The 20,213-nt window shown below is 40.0% G+C and overlaps 1 protein-coding gene across 1 annotated transcript in view; it reads right to left on the reverse strand.

Annotated features, from left to right (window-relative positions):
- The window catches only part of LOC128605214 (MAM domain-containing glycosylphosphatidylinositol anchor protein 1), a 192,346-nt gene that overhangs the window by 29,024 nt on the left and 143,109 nt on the right, over nucleotides 1–20,213 (reverse strand). Inside the window, exons 12-15 of the mRNA XM_053620427.1 lie at nucleotides 6,586–6,760; nucleotides 4,497–4,520; nucleotides 3,232–3,384; nucleotides 1,939–2,100 (exon numbers count right to left, since the gene is read on the reverse strand). Of these exons, the coding sequence (XP_053476402.1) occupies nucleotides 1,939–2,100; nucleotides 3,232–3,384; nucleotides 4,497–4,520; nucleotides 6,586–6,760 (514 nt within the window). The remainder of the gene's footprint in view (nucleotides 1–1,938; nucleotides 2,101–3,231; nucleotides 3,385–4,496; nucleotides 4,521–6,585; nucleotides 6,761–20,213) is intronic.

Consider the following 20,213-nt stretch of genomic DNA (forward strand, 5'->3'; position numbering starts at 1 on the left):
TTAAAATGACATGTATGGCATGGTAAAGCATGGCACGAGATAAAAAAAAAAAGGTTTTAAAAAATTGTCCGAATACCGGCTAAAAGTTTCGTCTAGGCTTAGTGTAGTCCAAAAAAAAAAATAAACAAAAAAAAAAAAAATATATATATATATATATATATATATATATATATATATATATATATATATGGCTTCTTGAATTCAGTACATGCGTTATGCTTTGTGGGATATTGGAGATTGTAGATCATAGGCATACAACTTCGAAGCCCATCCATAAATCAGTCAGTGTGTGTGTATGTGTGCGTGTGTGTTTTGACATGGATGGAAGATCTGTTTGCTGGATATAGCACTCTGATGGAGTATTGTGTGATGAAGGGCCTGGAAAGTGACTGATAGCGCCTTCGCATCGCCGTAAATCAGACGACGGCCTTAGGTGACCCTGCCATCAAACAGGATGCGCGCACACATACACAGTCACACACACACAAACAAATCACACACAAATACATACACACACACAGCACTAACTAAAATAACCCAATGTACACATGAACAATTCTTAATTTGTCAACTGACAGCTGGCAGAGAGATCATTAAACACAAAAAGTGTAATCACACACTCTCACACACACACAAACACACACGGAGAGAATCCGTCAGTGTAACTGAAATGACTCGAGGATAATTAGCAACATGTAGACGGAAAATATTTCCTCTTCTTTCGGGACGTATTCGGAGTCGGCGAGTTTACGTACATCGATAGCTACACAGGGAAAGTTCCTCGTATTCAGAGTCGGGTTACGCGGGTGCTTAAGCTGACTTTACGGGACGATGTTGCCAGATCGTTCTTGAGTAGAAGCATCCGAGACAGCGTCTAGACCACGCCGGGTGGGGTGTAGAAACGATGGATTGAAGTAGCTAGATCGCGCTTTCTTGCTTTGCTGTCAAACGTAACACGATACGAATACGATACCCGAGTGAAAAGATGCCAAGCATCGAAAACCGATCGTTATTCAACATCAATTTAACACCAATTACTGCAAATTCGGTTTAACGATACTGTCTCGGCCCTTAAAAAACAAACAAGAACAAAACACAACAGCAGCTCGCTCGTTCCAGCACATCCTAATAAATATTTATTTGTTTATTTATTTATTTTAGCTCATGTGCCGACTTAACGAAGTCTCAGGATACTAAAGCGAGGTCAGTGTGTACCCAGGATATTCCAACACTGTTTCAAGGGGCAGTGTAGGTGAATGCACGGGTATCCCTTTAAAGAGAAGGAAACTCAGACTCTACTCAGAACACACACACACACACACACACACACACACACACACACACACACACACGGACTGATGGATAATGAGATACATTTCCCCAAATAAAAAGACACTGACATAGATCACCTTCCCATAGGCTGTAGCTCAAACACACCTACACGCTGGTTATACGAGGCTGCAGCATACCCCTTAATATAGACTTTTATACACACACACACCAAACACCATTGATGTGACAGAACAGGGATGGTTGATAATTTGACAGGGATGCAAGGCTGTACCAACTGCAACAGTGACAAACACTTTTTCCACTTTTCTTCCAAGCCCCAACTGTGTGAGCTTGAGCATGTGTGTGTGTGTGTGTGTGTGTTTGCTTTGCACATCTGCAAGCACAACATTAGTGTGACAGAACGGTGACAGATGTCCTCCTCCTAGATGGCTTCCTCTCTGGAAAGGTGCCAAACAGCAAAAAAAAGACAACTGCGCACACACACACACACACACACACCCCTAGATATCCAACACCACTTGGGCCAGACAGATGTCACTTTAAGTTACAGCTCCATGTTTTTACACTCACAATAAGTTATCCATCTAGCATTCTCTCTCTCGCTCTCTCACACTCTCTTCCTCTGTGAAGTGATGTGGTACTGACCCATGTGTTTTCCGTTCATATGGTAAAAGAAGGAGACGCAGTACGGCATTCTGCTGGAGCCCGAGGGACCTCGAGCCGCTGTGACGTTGTAAAGCGGAGACAGGAGACGAGCTTTATCCCCTATCTGACGTGGCCGTGATGTCTCAATGTACATATAATAACCTGTTATGAAGACACAGAGGAAAGAGACACAGGAAGTACGCATCGTGCTTTCCGTTGAATTTGTTTCGGCTTTGTATACAGTTTTCCGTCTGCCTGTATTAATCCGTCAATTAAACCGTACGCATCTTGATAGTTTCCTCTTTGCTTTCGCCCGACCTCTCTTTAAGGAGCGTCCGTCACCTACTAACACACCTAAGGGCTCGATTTGTTTCCGATTCAAATGCCACCTCAAACCATAAGGACAGCAATAACTGCACGACATCTGGTGACTCCGGTGTTTCAGTCGTTTTATTGAGCACTGGAATTGTCCGTTTAATTCATCTCGTATAGTATTCGCTTTTCGTAAACCCGCCCGAGACGACCTACTCGGATTATTACAAATACCCGAGACGTATTTTTCTCGGGTAGAAGCAGGCGAGACGGGTTTTTCAGTCGCGTTTAAACCACCGGCTTTAAAACACAAGCACTTGAACAGATGAGGGACAGAAAACGTGGACCGAAATGAAGCCGAACAGAAGTCAGATTAATCGCTGTTTAAATGTGGCTTTAACAATATAGCTTCCACCCTTCCACCGCATTTTATAAAATAGCACTTGATCCAGCACATCCTGTTTGTTTTTGTTTGTTGCACAATGAACTAGAAGTATAGGGTGAACAACATGGTGTCTACTGTTGAGAGTTGAGACTCTGACTGGACAGAAACGTATTCATTGTTTTACAGTTAATTGTAGTTAATTGGGTGCACACATTTTTGTGGCCATGACATTGTCACGAAATTGTAATTTGTCCAAGCACTCGTCCACCCTGGTTACTGCTTTCATCATTTTAATCCATATAATATTTGCTCCTAGATGTAAACAGTGTCTTCGATGAAGATGCTGTCATCTCCATTGTGCTCTATATGAAGAAAACTAAAATTCCGTAGACTTCAGAGTGACTATACAATTATTTAATGAATAGCATCATATTTATGTATCCAGCACCGCACCGGCGAAAACTGAGACGCACCCTTGTTTTGCATAATTTCAGTATTAACCCTTCACTATGTGCACATATCGCAACTCGGGATACTCCCTTCAGCGTGCATGTGGCCTTTATTTCCCTATAAAATGCCTATACAGGACTGTTTACCTTCTTTGGTCCCACTTTTGTCCATGTCAGGCCCCGTGTTGACCGAGCGTTTAGGGTTTTGACTCAAATGATTTTGTCTGGTCCAGTCAAACACGTCACTGCGATCCTGGGAGAACCCGCAGATCCGCACATCCTCAAAACCACAAACGTGATCTAATGGAAAGAGAGAAAACATGGGTGGTAATATATAAATGGGGCTGTATTACAGGAAGAAAAAGTATACGATGGCCTGGGGCTTTTCAGAAAGGGTGATAAAGATGGACGGAAATAGGAAAAATTATCTTGAGAGAGCTGAGAGAGAGAGAGAGAGAGAGAGAGAGAGAGAGATAGAGAGAGCTGGGGAAAAAAAATCTCTCACACCATTCACACTTTGCTGCTTGTATAATTGTAATTTACATGCAGTATTAAATTTGATTAGCGAATGTAAAAGCTCTAATGTCAGATACATGCCTGAGAGTAAATACTTTTCCACAGGCTATTTTACGACTCTTAAATATAGTTCTCATAGTCCTGTGTTAAGCATGACTCTAGTTGCTGTAATCCATGGGGAAACTAGAGTTTCGCACATTCCCTCGGTAGCTGTTTAAATTCCTTTTTAAAAATGTTTCCCTATTCTGTGGTTCGAGATATTCCACAGCAATTCACATCCTACCACGCTCTCCAAATTGCGCCACTTGTCCTCCAATCTGTTTTCGTCTATGTTTTTATAATTGTCTCACTTTGGCAAAGCTCTGTAAGCAGGCTGCCAGCCGAGCCGTGTTGAATTTAATTAAACGGAGCTGGAGAACGAGAGACACAGAGAGAGACACACACAGAGAGACAAAGAGAGACATAGCGAGAAAGACAGCAAGAAAGAAACACAGAGAGAGAGACAGAGAGAAAGACACACACAGACAGAGAGAGAAAGAAAGAGAGTGAGAGAAAGACAGAGAGAGAAAGTCAGAGAGAGAGAGACAGAAAGAGAGAGAGAGTGAGAGAGACACACACACAGAGAGAGAAAGAGAGAGACTGAGAGAACGAGACACACGCACAGAGAGAGAGAGCGAGACAGAGAGAGAGTGAGAGAGAGACAGAGAGAGGCACACACACACAGAGAGAGAGAGAGAGAGAGAGACACACACACACACACAGAGAGAATTTTTTTTGAATTTGGAAAACTCCGTTTTGAGAGAGAGAGACAGACAGAGAGAGCGAGACACAGCGAGAGAGAGAGATACAGAGAGAGTGAGACAGAATATAAATATATAAAGGGAAGTCTGTCTCACCTGAAGATCTTGGATAAGTGTAAGCTGTAAAAGAACAAGTGAAATGAAATCCTCAGAAAATAACAATGATACATAGATGCATTGCAATGAAAAGTAACTTTAAGCTAAAACAGAAATATATATATATATATAACATAGGTTTTCAGTTATGTGACAAGTGAAAGAAAATCTGAGGAAAGTTCAGAGGGATTAGATAAATAGTTAGAGGAAAAATCCACCTGAACTACGTGCATAATTAATATGTGATCTTTAACAGAGTCCAAGATTTAATTTAATTAAAATTTAATTTAATTAACCGTTCTCGTCATCTCGTAGATAACTAGCTTAGCTGAAATATATATACAAAATGCAGTGCATTCCGGAACTTTGCAGATGGCGCTGCTCTCAGAGCTGCTGTCGCAGAAAACAAAATCAACACCTCCTGGCCAATCAGAATCAAGCTTTCAACAGCGCTGCAGTATAAACGTATCTAGTGATATATTAGTAAGAGCTGAGGTGCCGCTCCTGAGAGCTCATCTAAAACAAACAGTGGTATGAGACTACCCAAACCTCAAATATTAAATACAAACTAAGTAAGTAAGTCATTTACACTACAAAGTACAAACAATATAACTATACAGAGAACCGCACTATATCAGAACGCTCTCCAAAATTCACACCACTGAAGTCGCTACTTCCTGGTCAGGGAGCTGTCGATCCTAATCTCACTAGCCAGTGAGAGTAAAGCGCTGTTAAGCCCCGCCTACACGAGAGGTTTGTGCCAGAATGGCGGACGCAAGCTTGCACGTTCATGAACCACGATTAGCGGGGGAAAAAAAAAAGCTTAGAAAACTGTTAACAAAGAATGCTGTTTATTTAAAGACCGTTGGAAATTTCTGTCACCGAGTTCACTGTTTCAGTTTCAGAGTGCTTTTCTTGAAAAGTTACGTTCAATACTTTTGCCACAAATTTTATTCCACATAACCATGAAACTTGCTGTGCCCTAAGGGCTGGAAAATGCCTGCGAACAGCAAGTAAACACAAGTTTCAACTGATCAATGAAATAAAATGTTAAGCTAGCCATGTTTAACGTCTATATTACTCTGTATAACGCTGCACGACTCTGTATAACGCCTCCTGCCAAGCACAAATTGGGTGCCTTGACTTATATACAGTCGGACACTATTTCTATACAAGCTGCATATTAGAGATATTCGACAGATCGTTCTTTCCAGCATTCTCCTAGAATGATTAGTACATCATTTCTTCTCCAGAGAACAGCTCTCAAGACGTCGCTTTAGAACTATTAATCCAACGGCACAAGTGTGTGGGAGGCCTGTTTGCAATTTTAATTACCGCTGAAATGCTTAGTAGCGTTTATGTTTATGAGTAGGCTTTACAGAGAGAAACATTCACACTCGCTCTAACTCACAATTTATACCAGCCTGGGGTGGAAATCAAGACGCATCTGAATTGGACGTTAACAAATGACATGCTGTTAACTTGAGCACTCCCATTTTTCCCCACACTGTTGCTTCGCAGAGCTCCGCGCCTGGCCGATAACGTTCGGAGCTAACGATCTGACGTGACGTTCGGCAAAGCTTTCGGGCGGCCGGACAAATGGCAGAAAGAGTTTAAGGCGAGGTACGATGTTAACATGCACATGGAACCAAACGCGCGTTCTTAGCATAATACAAGCAAAGGGGAAAAAAATGTGCTGTAAATCCCAGACGCTCTAAAGTAGTCCATCAATATAGATTCAGAGGTTTTCCATCACCATATTTAACCCATTTTTACAGTTCGGGTCCGCCGTACAAGTGTAGGATGTTACTATAGAAACGGTAACGTATTAAAACAGGCACATTGATATGAACTGTCAGAGCTGTCGTTACAGAAAATGAATCATCACCTTCTGTCCAATCAGAATCGAGCTTTCAACAGCGCTGTAGTATAAATGTATTTAGTGATGTATTTGTAACAGCTGTGGTTTGTTAAAACCGCCGAGGTGATAATGTTACTTCTAACAAACTTCCAAGCAAAAGTTCTGAAGAATCTAATTAAGATGGAATGTATGGAAGCCATCATGTTGAGTGAGGTCATGAGAACTTACGCTCAGAGTACTGGATGGTCCGGGTGACGGTATCTCCAGTACCAAAGGCGGTGATGGGAGTGAGGCCCACCTCGTAGGACAGAGGGATCCGTAAGTCCATGATGGTGTGTGACATCAGCACACCTTTTACTGGCTCTCTGGTGTTGATCTGCTTGGACATCACCTTTTGACCCATCTACACACACACACACACACACACACACACACCAAAGGAAATGCTGATTTTAATAATAATCGTTCTCAGAATATGGTAAGAAACCGGTCCATTACATTATTCATCAAGAATCCCATATAACATACATCATTGTATAACTTTAAAAAGGTCCGAAGCAATAAAAAGAACGGTCTGACTGATTATTATCGTGTTGTTTTTCAAATGTTCTTTCAAACTGACAAGTTCTAGAAAAATACTTTGTCGCACATGCCAGTTGTACTGCTTTTGCAGACATTCACTTTGCCAGGGGCTCAACCTAGGTATGAGGTCTATTTAAAAATAACCTCTGAAGAAAAAATCAGCAGAAGAATGAAAAAAAAACAAAAAAAAACCCAGATTTAATAGAACATTTTAACAACACTGGTGTACGTGATTAATGACGTGTGCTTGATGCCATCTTGGAAAATACATCTTTTAATGGAAATCTGTTAGTGGTGTTAGCTGTCACCGGTGTAATGGCCTGTGCTTATGGCATCAGTGTCAATTAATAACTCCAGTGACTTAAAGTAATGACGCCACATAAAAACATCATTCAAAATTCAAACATTTGGCTGGTCAGAAATCCGGAAAGTTTTGAAAACGATCCCAACGCCTAAATGTTTTAGCGTTCATTTCATTATTGTACACAAATGACGCTTTTCCAAACTCCGCCCCTAGACAATTGTAGCTTAGCAATTGAAACTGGCCAAGGACACCTCAAAATAGCTTTCAGGACTTTGCCATCATGTTGACGGTGGCTGTATATTGGATGTCCATTATCATAAAATTTAGAAATCTGTAAATACTTGTGCTTGATATCCAATTCACAACACACAGCCCCCTCTGAAACTACAGATAGATAGATAGATAGATAACACACACAGTCCCCTTGTTTTTGCTATACACTGATTTGAGATCAAAAGATGAATACGAGAAGAGAGTTTAGAATATCAGCGACAATAGAACGCATCATATTTTTGATCAGACGAGCAAAAATATTGAAACGTGACTGACGGGTCATTCTTGTTACCCAGGTGTGTCCTGTTAGATTGATTGTTTAAACAATAAATAGCTCTGACCATCTACTGTTGGTTTTGGCCTTCAGTTTCACCAATGAAGACAACTTCATAACTTGTTGTTAAGAAGGATAAACCAACGTGAAAATACGAGAGCTCTCTATGGGAGCAAAACAAGCCATTTAGAAGCTGAGAAAAGGGGCATTGCATTAACATTGGGCATAGCCAATATGACAATTTTAGCTGAAATTCTGATCTCATATTCATCTTTTGCTCTCAAATCCAAATGTCTTCACTATATAGCAAAAACAAAAGAATCGGCCTTGCTGTTTCGGAGGGGACTGCATATATGGACATGGACATGGTAGCTGAGAATCCATGTTAACAAACCTACAATAAATGAAACATAATATGAAGGTTCGTAATCCTTTATTCGTGGATTGATGATATTTAGAAAATCAGTAGACATTATGTACTGTGCTGTTATATTATGTATTGTGGGTGTAATACAAAACTAAAGTATCTCCATTCAGCCTACAATATGTTTTGAAGAGCCAGTATTCGTAACATAGTTTTTTTTTTTTTAAATTGTACGTGAATCCATTGAAATATTTCGCCATTAATTAAAAAAGAAAGACCACCAGGTGTTTATTAACTATTTTAATAGTTCAACGTGGCAGAATTGGGCTACTTTGGTTGAATTTCGTTCCGGTATCTAGCCATGTCATCGATCCGTTTTTGCTTTAACTTTATAACAGTGACAAGCTAACTCATTTTTTTTTTTTTTTTACTGGTCAACTGGTAAATATTACCAGCCATGCACCATCTCATATAAAAAGAGTATTCACCATTACCTGCCTATAAGTATTTATTGCAACAGATTACTGAAAACATTTAGGAAGCTGTATTCAGTATCCAGCTTTATTCATACTTCTCCAGTATAGCCCAGCCCTGTCAATAGCCCTGTCACTCTACATTGTGTATTTATAAGTGCATTTGCTTAAAGGAGCCAGGCACAGACAGTTCCATTAAAACCTAGTGAATTATTAACAAACATTATCATTACTTAACAGCAGTGGAAGGTGACACGGCGGCAAGAAGCGAGAACTCACAGCGCCCACAGCCAGATGGAAATAATGTCTTTTATTTTCCTTTAGATAAAATGTCCAGGTACTTTAATACAGGCGGTAAGGTCTTTATTCAGGATTCATTTGACTGTTACAGTTTAGGATAGAAATGATGATTAGGTATTGCTGGGGGAACCATTAAAACTAGGAACTATATGACTGGGCAAGACGCATCATACAGTACATGCGCACTGTAGACTGGGATCTTGAACTGCGACAAAGTGCTATAAATCTCTCTTTGTGGATGATTTGTTAGGAAGAACTATCTATTCAGAAAATCAGCACTTTGCCGGTCGAGTCATGATTGATCAGCTGAAAGCTATTTTTCCCCCCACCACCTTCAATCAGGTTGTTGCTGCTCGCTATTCCACAATTTATTTATTTATTTTTTTATCGTCATTCCCCATATAAAAGAAAATGAAACTATGAAAGTTAAGAAGTAAGGCAAGAAAGAAACAAGTGATTAGGGAAACAAGGAACCTGGGAAAACAAGGGAATTAGAACTGGGTGGCTATGAAACAAGGCGTCTGGGAGACATGAACATTAAAGATTAGATGATTAGGAAACAAGAATTCTGGGAAGTAAGTGAACTAGGAAGTAGGTCACTAAGAGGAACTAGGTGGTTATGAAGCATGGGAGACATGGGGACTAGAGAGTAGAAGCCAGGAAAACTAAGAGACAAACTAGGAGTATAAATACCGTGTCACAAAAAGTGTTATTGGAGAAATAAATTTTAAAAGAGACTGAAAAAAAAAGATCAGTTTAGTCTCCATCACACACTCGCACACAACAGGATTCCCAATCAGCAAATGAGAATGAATACCGTATTAATACTAATACACGAGTCGGCGATAGGATGGAAATATACTCAGCAAAAAAAAAAAAAAAAAGAAAAGAAACGTTCCTTATTCAGGAAACTGTATTTTACAGATCATTTTGTAAAATCCAAATAAGCTTTGCAGATTTTTTTTTTTATCGGAAAGGGTTTAAACCAGAGGTTCCCAAACTTTTCCAGGGCAAGGCCCCCCAAACGGCGTCATACGGTAGGGGCTTGACGAATCAGGGAAGGATACGCAATGATCCAGAAAACCCAATCAGGGGGCGGATGTGGGTGGAGCCACACCTTTTATTTTCAAAAGTATTCATTTTTGGTCCGTTTACACTGAAACGCGAGCCCGGAGTTTTTCAAACTAAAACGGGGTCTTCGGCGTTTCCAAAAGTCTCCGTTTACGAGGGTGGAAAACACCCGAGTAGTGTAGACGACAGGCGTAACTGTAGCAACAGATGTGTGTTTTAAATCAAAAACGCACTCGTGAAACAGGGCCTCAAGAGACCTTTCTACTGAATCTGAAAAACACCAGAAGAAAGACGCCTAGGGTTCCTGCTTACCTGCGTGAACATGCCATAGTCCTGCTGCAGGGAGGCTTGAGGACTGCAGATGTGTCCAGAGCAATACACTGCAACGTCTGTAACGTAAGACACCTAAGACAGTGCTACAGGGAGACAGCAAGGACAGCTGATCGTCCTTGCAGTGGAAAATTACACGTAAGCATGCGTCCCCTCAGACGTGAATCGAGAACTTGCCTTGGTGGAAGAGTGGGGGAATATCTCACAGCAAGAACTGAAACCTGATGCAGTCCATGAGGATGAGGATGAGTTGAGGGACTCGTTAGTCCATTTCTGTTCCTCAAACGTCCGTGAAACTTGTTCAGATTACGTCCCGGTTGTTGAATCTTTTTATGTTAATACAAATACTTACACACGGAAAGAAATTTGCGGGAAAGAAAAGCGGCTGAACGTGAGAGGACGTTTCTTTCCTTGCTGAGTATATAACGCCTTTTAATAAAAAAAAAATACATTTTACTGGATAAATGGGACATCTATTAACAAAGAGCGAACAGAACAGGAGGATTAAAGTTAAAAATACTGCCGTCAGGAAACGAGGTGGGAGTAATGGGTATATCGGACGACACCTCCCTCTGCGGCTCTAGACAGTAATTACAGGACAGCTCGCTAGTGTCATGCCAAAGTGGCATCACTACGGGCTCATTAGCGGGTTCAGGTCTGGCAGAAAGGACCTCTGCACTCCTTCTGTCTCGTATCCCTCTTATTTTTCCTCCGTCGCCAAAGGCAGAGGGACAGAGACCGTGTTTGTGTTGTTAACCTTGCAGTTGCGCATCAGCCGTATTTGTTATATGACTAATTAGTTCTCGCTTTACGAGCTTGCTACCCAGAAAGTAGAGCGCAATAGCAACTGTACTATGTGCACATTAGCAACGGTGTGTGAGTGTGTACTTTTGCAAACAACTACAGTAAAGCCACCGCAGCCCACACGCACAAGTCAGAGGTCACACAACCAGATGTACACACACATGTGCTTGGGTACTTTTGCTAATCATTTGCATTCATTTTGTCGCTCGTTTTGGCATTATTCTTTCATTAAGATTCAAATTCTCCTCCTCACCTCCTACGGCTCGAACAACACCTGTCCTTATTTAACACCTGTCCTTATTTCCACCCACATGCACTCACAGCATACTACCATTGTTGGTTTTTTGTTTTGTTTTTTAAAACCATTTCAAACATTGCAAATCCTTCTGCTCTTGGGCCTCGGCTTGTTCTTCCTTTATAAAGTCATACACTACCAATTTCTAAAAAAACAAAACTGTCTCTCAAAACTCACCACTAACAGTAGAAACTTTGCAGCCAGCCACCTGCCAGACTGCACTGCCCTACTTTTTAGATTTCATGTGTGTTTACGTTTATAAGGACGTGTATTACGCACTACATGCCAATATCGCAGGTCTCACACACTTCTCCAAATGCGTACACATTCACCCATAGGAAATGTCTACAATGTTCCACAAGGTGCAAGTTCAACAGGAAGTTGCATCATTCGAACTGAAGATCATAGGAAATTTCAGTGTTATTCTGATATCTGAAAATACAACCCTGTTATCCAAGTTATAAAGGTGTTTTTAAAAAAAAGAACAAACAGAAATCAGACAGAAAACCCCAATGTCCTTATGTCATTAGTATTTATGTTAGTTAAGCACATTTTGTATATTGTGTATTTGCTAAACTGGAGGGGGGCAATGGTGGCTTAGTGATTAAGGCTCTGGGTTACTGATCGGAAGTTCGGGGATTCAAGCCCCAGCATTGCCAGGTTCTGGGTTACTGATCGGAAGGTCAGGGGTTCAAGCCATTGCCAGGTTCTGGGTTACTGATGGGAAGTTCGGGGATTCAAGCCCCAGCATTGCCAGGTTCTGGGTTACTGATCGGAAGGTCGGGCGTTCAAGCCCCAGCATTGCCAGGTTCTGGGTTACTGATCGGAAGGTCGGGGGTTCAAGCCCCAGCATTGCCAGGTTCTGGGTTACTGATCAGAAGGTCGGGGGTTCAAGCCCCAGCATTGCCAGGTTCTGGGTTACTGATCGGAAGGTCGGGCGTTCAAGCCCCAGCATTGCCAGGTTCTGGGTTACTGATCGGAAGGTCGGGGGTTCAAGCCCCAGCATTGCCAGGTTCTGGGTTACTGATCAGAAGGTCGGGGGTTCAAGCCCAAGCATTGCCAGGTTCTGGGTTACTGATCGGAAGGTCGGGGGTTCAAGCCCCAGCACTGCCAAGCTGCCACTGTTGGGCCCTTGAGCAAGGCCCTTAACCCTCTCTGCTCCAGGGGTGCTGTGGAAGGTTGCGCAGGCTGACCCTGCGCTCTGACACCAACTTCCTAACATGCTGGGGTATGCGAAGAAAACAATTTATACATAATTTATCACGTATAAACGTATACATGACCAATAAAGACTCATTGTCATTATTTAAAAGTAAAACGTAGCCAAAAGTCAGCAAAGAAATCCTGTACAAAACGAGACATGGTTGCGTGCCATGAAACACAATTTCAAAGGTTTTAACAGGTTCAGTGATGGATAATGCTGAAGAAAATTATAGTCCAGGTTTCTTGTCTGTGGTAATCACACCATCACGCGTACATCACAAATGCAGTGGATGCTGCAAAACCTTGGAGTATTGCTTTAAGTTGCTCTTGCTTACATTCATACATAGGTTTATCTAGTATTCTTTCTCTCCCAAATTTTTTTTTGTAAAGTAAATTTCATCAGATTGCAATGCCTTGTGGGCATGTTCCGCTCCTGAAGTCTAAGAAACTTTACTTGAGGTAATAAACTATTGAAATTTTCCTGTAGATATGTGAGAGTGAGGGCTCTTATTTTTATATATATATATATATATATATATATATATATATATATATATATATATATATATATATATATATATATATATATATATATATATACACACACACACACACGGTGCACTCATATACATAAACCATGTTACTGTTCTCCTGTGTCTTAGGAATTGTTCTCCATGTTTATCTCTATGAATATTTATGACCGTGTGTTTGATGAACTAGAAGAACAATTTACACAAACCTTTGATTTGTGTGTACGAGACTCGGGCTATTGTACGGTCATATTAATGTGACATATTAATATGAGCTGTGGGTTTATATGGGGGAAGACTCCTGTAAATCATCGCATGCTAATATGAATAATAAGCAAGCATTATGTACTGTAGTTTACTTTACGTATATGCGTACACACACACACGCACACGTACACAGATATACATGCACTGCTGTTAGTCTTTGGCCTCTCTAAATATCAGTGGTTATGAGATCTGAGAACAGATCTGTATCCCCAGGGTACAGAGCAGAGAATATGTGCAAAAGCTCATCTCTCATCTGTCCTTCATACACACTCGTCCAGACATCTCCGTCTCTCTTATTTCCGAATAAAATTGCGTATGCTTCTATAGTAATGCTATGTACGGTATAAAACACAACAGGATGCGCCGTTAGGGAACGAATAATCAACGGTAGAGTGACGTGATGCATCCTGACACGAAGAGCAGCCACCGTTACTGCTTCACACATGATTACGTTTCCTATAACAGCACGTCCTGAGGTGTTTTATTCCCTCCTTCGTACCTTTTAACCATTTATAGTTGCATTTACAGTTGTGGAATGTCCACAAAACAAGTTAGCTGCTGCCGTCACTTACAGTTTGTTATAATGGCTATAAACAGTCATACTGTAGGTGAAGAGAAATGTAAGCAATCTGTCATTATCTGTTAGTTTCTACATTTAAAAATGGAACCAGAAGCCAACATTACGAAACTAGCCAAATCCATTCCGTGGTAATATTGCAAAAGCTTATCGAAGGTATTTTTGAAAGTCCCCTCTGAAACTATTGAAATGGCAAGGCCAGACCCTTTTTTTTTTTTTTTTTTGTTCTAGACTGAAGCCATTGGAGTTTGAGATCAAAGGATGAATATGAAGCGAGCTTAGAATTTCAGCTTTTGATTTCCTGGTATTAATAGGTAGACGTGTTCAACGACATAGAACATTTTGTATCAGACCACCCAATTTCTAGGCGAGCAAAAACATTGGAACATGTAGCAGACGGGTGTTTCTTGTTACCCAGGTGCGTCTTGTTAGACTGATTGGTTAAATAAATAGCACTGAACATCGACTTTTGGTTTAAACCTTCTGTGAAGACTGTACGATACAAAACACAATGCCAACTCAACAAAAGACTTTATCGGGGGGAAAAAGTAGAAGGTTTCAGACTGGCCAAGTCAATCTCTAGACCTTCACCCAATTGACCATGTGGAGACTGAAGCACACCAACACCAACAGAAAGAGGCTGCAGTAAAAGCCTGGAAAAGAACGTAAAAAAAAAAGAAGACAACAATTTGGTGGGATATGCAACCAAATATGAAGTGTTATTCAGTTTCATTTGCTTCAAGATGTATCTGTTCCTATACTTTTGCTTGTCTAAACATTGGATGGTCTGATAGAAAAATTTCTATGTTTTCTGCTGTTTAACACATCTAGATGTAAATACCAGGAAATAAAAGCTGAACTGAGACCAAGTATAGGAGTGTAAACCAAATAGATAGATAAATGGAGAGAGAGAGAGAGAGAGAGAAAGAGTAAAACAAGATAAACAAGCCCGAGTAAGAGTTAGTCAGAAAGAGAAACAAATAGAGAGCAAAACAAAGAGAGAATAAACAAGACAGGTAGACAGAGAAAGAAATAAATGAGGACAGCAAACCATAAAAAAAAAAATAGAGAACAGGAGTGCCAACGAAGGAGGGGGACAGCAAGTGAGAGTATGAGAGATAAAATATAACAGAATGATGTTTGTGGGGTGGGAGGGGGGGATGGTTGGTGGTAAGGAGGAGGGTGAGAGAGAATGGGAAATAGAATAAGAGAAAATGACAGGAGCCAAAGCAAGACCGAGCCATACAGAGTATGAAAACAAGCGCAGGAGATAGAATGAGCAAGAACAAGACACTAAGAACGACGAGAGGACCATGAAGGAGAGACACAGTGGAGATGAGGAGAGATAACGTGTTACGCATTCTCTGCGACTTGTCTCAACCCCAAACACCGAATTCAGTTCATTAAGGGTGTGACAATTAGCACTGGAAAGAAAAAAGAAAAAAAAAAAATACACTAACATGTGCAGGAGAGGAGTGTTATATGACTTGTGATTGAAGCTACAATCATACATTATGTCCTAAGACTTGACAGTATGTACTGTAGACTACACTGAAATACGTTAGTGAACAGTACACATTTAAGTATGTATGTATAAACAGGCTAGCAAGGCAAAGCGGTCCTTCTCTTTCAAGGAAAAAACAGACATTCCACAACATTAAGTGTAGCTATAAACAAATGAAACATGACATTCATGAATACAAAATTGAAATTGTTGGTAAATTTGCTGTGGTATTGGAGAAATAGCACGTCAGGATGTACCGGTAAAGCAAAATAATAAATATCTTTGGGATAGTAAGACTAACCCTGCGTTGTTTTGGGCCACGTCACACCATTCAGGCATTCATTATTTTCTTAGAACAGCACGCTGTCATGTTTTCAACCCTGTTATATACATATACCATGTGATATGCATATGCTATATAATTCATGTTAACTAATGCAGTAAATTATGCTAGTTGAGGGAACCTTAAAGTACAGCCAAATGTTACCAAAATGTTATACTATTATGTATGCAATACACACACACACACCACATAGTTGTATGCAAGAGTTTGGGCACCCCTGGTGAAGTTTTTATTGATTTTTGAAGTGAATAGTAGTAAACACAACCTCTACAGCAAACATGTTTCTGCGAATGTTAACGCTCAGTTACATCATATTTGATGAGCTTAACAAATAGAAAAAGAAAAAAAAAAAAGAGATACAAGATTAAACAGTAATTATGGCATGTGAAAACAGTTGGACACCCTTCCATTTTTAAAGTCTCAGAATTTAATTAACTTGTTAAGCCTTAACTGATTCATTAGGATTTCGTAATTCCTAACTGTCATGAAGCTCAATAAATTCTCTGACTCTTCAAACCCTGTACTAACACTCAACAACCATGGCCTCCTTAAAGCAGCAGACTAATGATCAGAAAATAAATCTAATTGATGCCTTCAAAGCAGGAGGACACTTTAAAATAAATAAATTAATTAAAAAAAAGATATCAAGTCATTCCCAGCTCGCAATTTCCGAGGTCAGATTGATTTATTTTTTATTAAGAAACGGCAGTTAAGTGGAAGTCAATGTGAGAATACCAAGAAAACTTTCAGATATATGTGCTCATACAGTATGCTGGGTTAAAAAAAAAAAAAAACCTGCCACATGACTGCAGACTTGCAGAAAGATTTAGTTGTCACAGGAGTGGTGGTGCACCATTCTACCCTTCAGCATTGCTTGCACAAACATGATCTGCATGGAAGAGTCATCAGAAGGAAATCTTACCTATAACCTTATCACAAAAGTGAACGTCTGAAGTAAGTAAAACATCTAGATATGCCAGAGGCATTTTGTAAACAAGTGATGTGGACGGATGAAGTAAAAGTGGAGGGGATTTTTTTTTTTGCCAAGACATGTTTGGAGAAAAAATGACTATGTTTTGCAGTTGTGTAGCAGCCAGTGGCACGGAAAACACTGGACAAGTAGATGGGAGAATGGATTCCAGTAAATATCAGCAGATTCTTGAAGCAAACACGACACATTCAGGCACGAATCTGATGCTGAAGACAACAGGACAATGTTCCAAAACAAACCTTCAAATCCACCATGACCCAATTCAAGAAACGCAAGCTGAAGCTTCTCCCCTCACAGTAGCCCTGACTTCAACACGACTGAAAATATGTAGGTAGATCTTAACCATGTTGTGGAAGAATACCTCAGAACTAGAATGGCGAAAATTTATTAGACAAGAATAGAAATGGTTATAGCTCTTTAAAAAAAAATTTAAAAATCTAATAGAAAGTAACTGTGCATTAATATTTGCAGGAATTTTTTTTTGTTATATACAGAGTTTGCTTCAAAAGGTTGTGTTTACTTCTTTGCACATCCAAAAAAAAAAAAAAATCAACAAAGTTATCAAATTATATACATAACATGCCCATAAAATCCCGACACACATTAATAGGGTCACAATAAATTCCCCACTGTCAAAAGCTTGGGGATTCTAAGAAGAGGATTAGCTATTCATGCCACCAAAGACAAGTGGCTAATCTTCCCTTTTCTTGTTTAAAACCCAGCCACCTGCTGTAATCCATCACCTTCTTCCTTTATTTCACTACGGGCCACATTCTTATGAATAAATTATTACAATGTTGGAATCGAAATCCGACAGAAAAATAAAACCCACACACACACACATACATACATACATACACTTGCCTTCAGGTGTGTTCAGGAAGGTGTTTTAGATACATGGTGCGATTGCTCAAGACGGTAGGTTTCATCCTCAAGATGTTTACAGAGGCGGGGTTTTTTTTTTGTGGACAGGAGAGTAAACGGTAAAAATACAGATAAATCCAGAAGAAGATCCTTTTCGTCTGCATTACCGTGTGTCTGCTGACAGAGACGGATTGGGAGAGACCCAAAAAATGTGTGTGTGTGTGTTAGTCTGAATATGCACAATGCTGAAAATGTCAGTAGCTTCATCAGTTAGCACTTTATTACCATATCCCATCTGCTACAATGGGGTCAGGATGGACCTAATGAGGGCAGAACAGAGTAACACAACATTGCCAAGCTGCTAATAAATACACTTAACACACAGGCTGGTTTTGGATAAACTCCAGTAGGAGGAATTCACAGCGTTTTTGAAACTGAATTAGACTGCCTAAAAAAATAAATAAATAAATAAAAGTCTCCTAGCAATTTCAAATCTTCCTGTAAACACTGAGTTTTATAGTAAGGAATTAAACATTTCACAACATCAAATGGGTGAACAATATGTTTGGCAAGTTGCTGTCGTATAATAGAAACGAAACACTTTGTGACATGCTGTTACTAAGGTACTGTGACCACCCGAACTTACACATCTTCCTATATCATCACATCCTGAACGGTTTTATTCCACCGTTTATAGTTACAATTAATGTCGTAGAATGTCTTCGAAACACGTTTGTTCCTGTTATCACTGAATAAACTGATTTCCTCCTCCTGAAAATCGTATCCCATAATTTGTGTATACGGATACCTAAGCACTTGGGGTTAGCGGCAATATCAGGGTATAATGCGTATTAGAAATGGTGATAATATTGGAATATTTGTTTCCTGTTCAAATTATTTCATGTACTAGCAATAACCTCTTAAATGAACACCTGTTGCTCTGGGAAATGAACCTAGCCGACTTTACCTTTTTGCGAAAGATGTCTCATCACACTTGGGTAAAGGTAAGCGCTTCCCTGGAGAGAGAAAAGCTTACAAGGTCCAGGTAATTTTGTGACACCTGAGCCCCAAAATACCACCGACACCTTAAGAAATGCAGCATATTAACATTCTGAATCCACGGCTATGGAGGAATCTGGTGCCATATGGGCCAGCATTATATCAAGTCAGCTGACATACTGGATCATATTACCTCCTTGAACTTTTCCACTGCAACTGAAATGGACTTTGGGATTTGGGATGTCATGAATCTACACAAAATAGACAATAATACTGTACATAGCCCATATACAATACAGTGAAGCATGATGGTGGTGGCATCAGGGTGAGGATACGGTTGAGAGCAATGTAGATGGAGCCAAACGCTGAACAATTGCAGAAAAATAAAGCTGTTGCATTTTTCAAGAGACTTGAGATCGGGGTGGAGGTTCATCTTTTAATACAACAATAATCTAATAAAATAATACTGCCCAAACTACACTGACACGGTTCAACAATAACAACCAGAATGTGGAAGAATGGCCCACTCGATACCCAGACCTCGATCCGACTGAGAACCTGTAGCTGTTCACTGACGGTTTCCATCCAATCTGACACTTCTTGAGCAATTTTTCTAAAACGGGCAAAAAAAAATATCAGGATCCAGATGTGCAAAGCTGATCGAGATATATATCTGAAGATTTACTGCTGTAACTGTTGCTAAATGTCGCTCTACCAAGTATCAGCCTGGGGATTGAAGACTTACACAACCGAGAAACGTCTGCATTTTGTTTAACTAACGTTTGTCGCGCAATAAACATTTTTTTTTTAAAAAACCTTTAAAACGTTGGACATTGTGTAAATCAAATGGTAGCAATCCAAATGAAGTCCATTTCAGTTCCTGGTTGTAACACTACAAAATATGCTAAAGTTCAAAGGGAGTGAATATTTATTCCACATTTAAGGCACCATGTAGCTTGGATTTTTATTACAAGGGTTTGGTAGGCGTCCAGTGTTATAGGTGCTTAACTACTGAAAAACCGCTTTCTATTCTGGGAATATAATCTTCAATCACGGATTACTGGTTTAATCTTCCGTCGAGGATTATTGATTCATTTCAGAGCTATATTGCTTTTTTTTCTTTCATTATTATTTTTAAAGTACACAGACATTTCTCATTTTCTGTTCCGTTACAATGGGCTGTATGCAGAATTGACTGAACATGTAGTGTTCTGAAGGTTGCGTGTGCGTGCGGGGCACGGTTATTCGATTCTCTGACTCTAAAACAAAAGGTCTATTTCCTTGTTTGATATTCACCCAGGCAAAGTGCTATATTAAGTCCAGTGTCACTGTCTGAGAGTTTGCTGTCGCACAGGACGCATCGATACGTGTACGTGCTTTTGGTACTCGTTCGGTACTCCGCTTAGTATTAAGCGGATCGGGGCCATATTTGTATTGTAAGTGCTGTAGTTCCTCCTCTTGAATCAATCGATTGATTAATTAATTGGTTTGAGAATTAATCTGGAAAT

The sequence above is a fragment of the Ictalurus furcatus genome, chromosome 3, assembly GCF_023375685.1.
Source record: "Ictalurus furcatus strain D&B chromosome 3, Billie_1.0, whole genome shotgun sequence".
Classification (NCBI taxonomy): domain Eukaryota; kingdom Metazoa; phylum Chordata; class Actinopteri; order Siluriformes; family Ictaluridae; genus Ictalurus; species Ictalurus furcatus.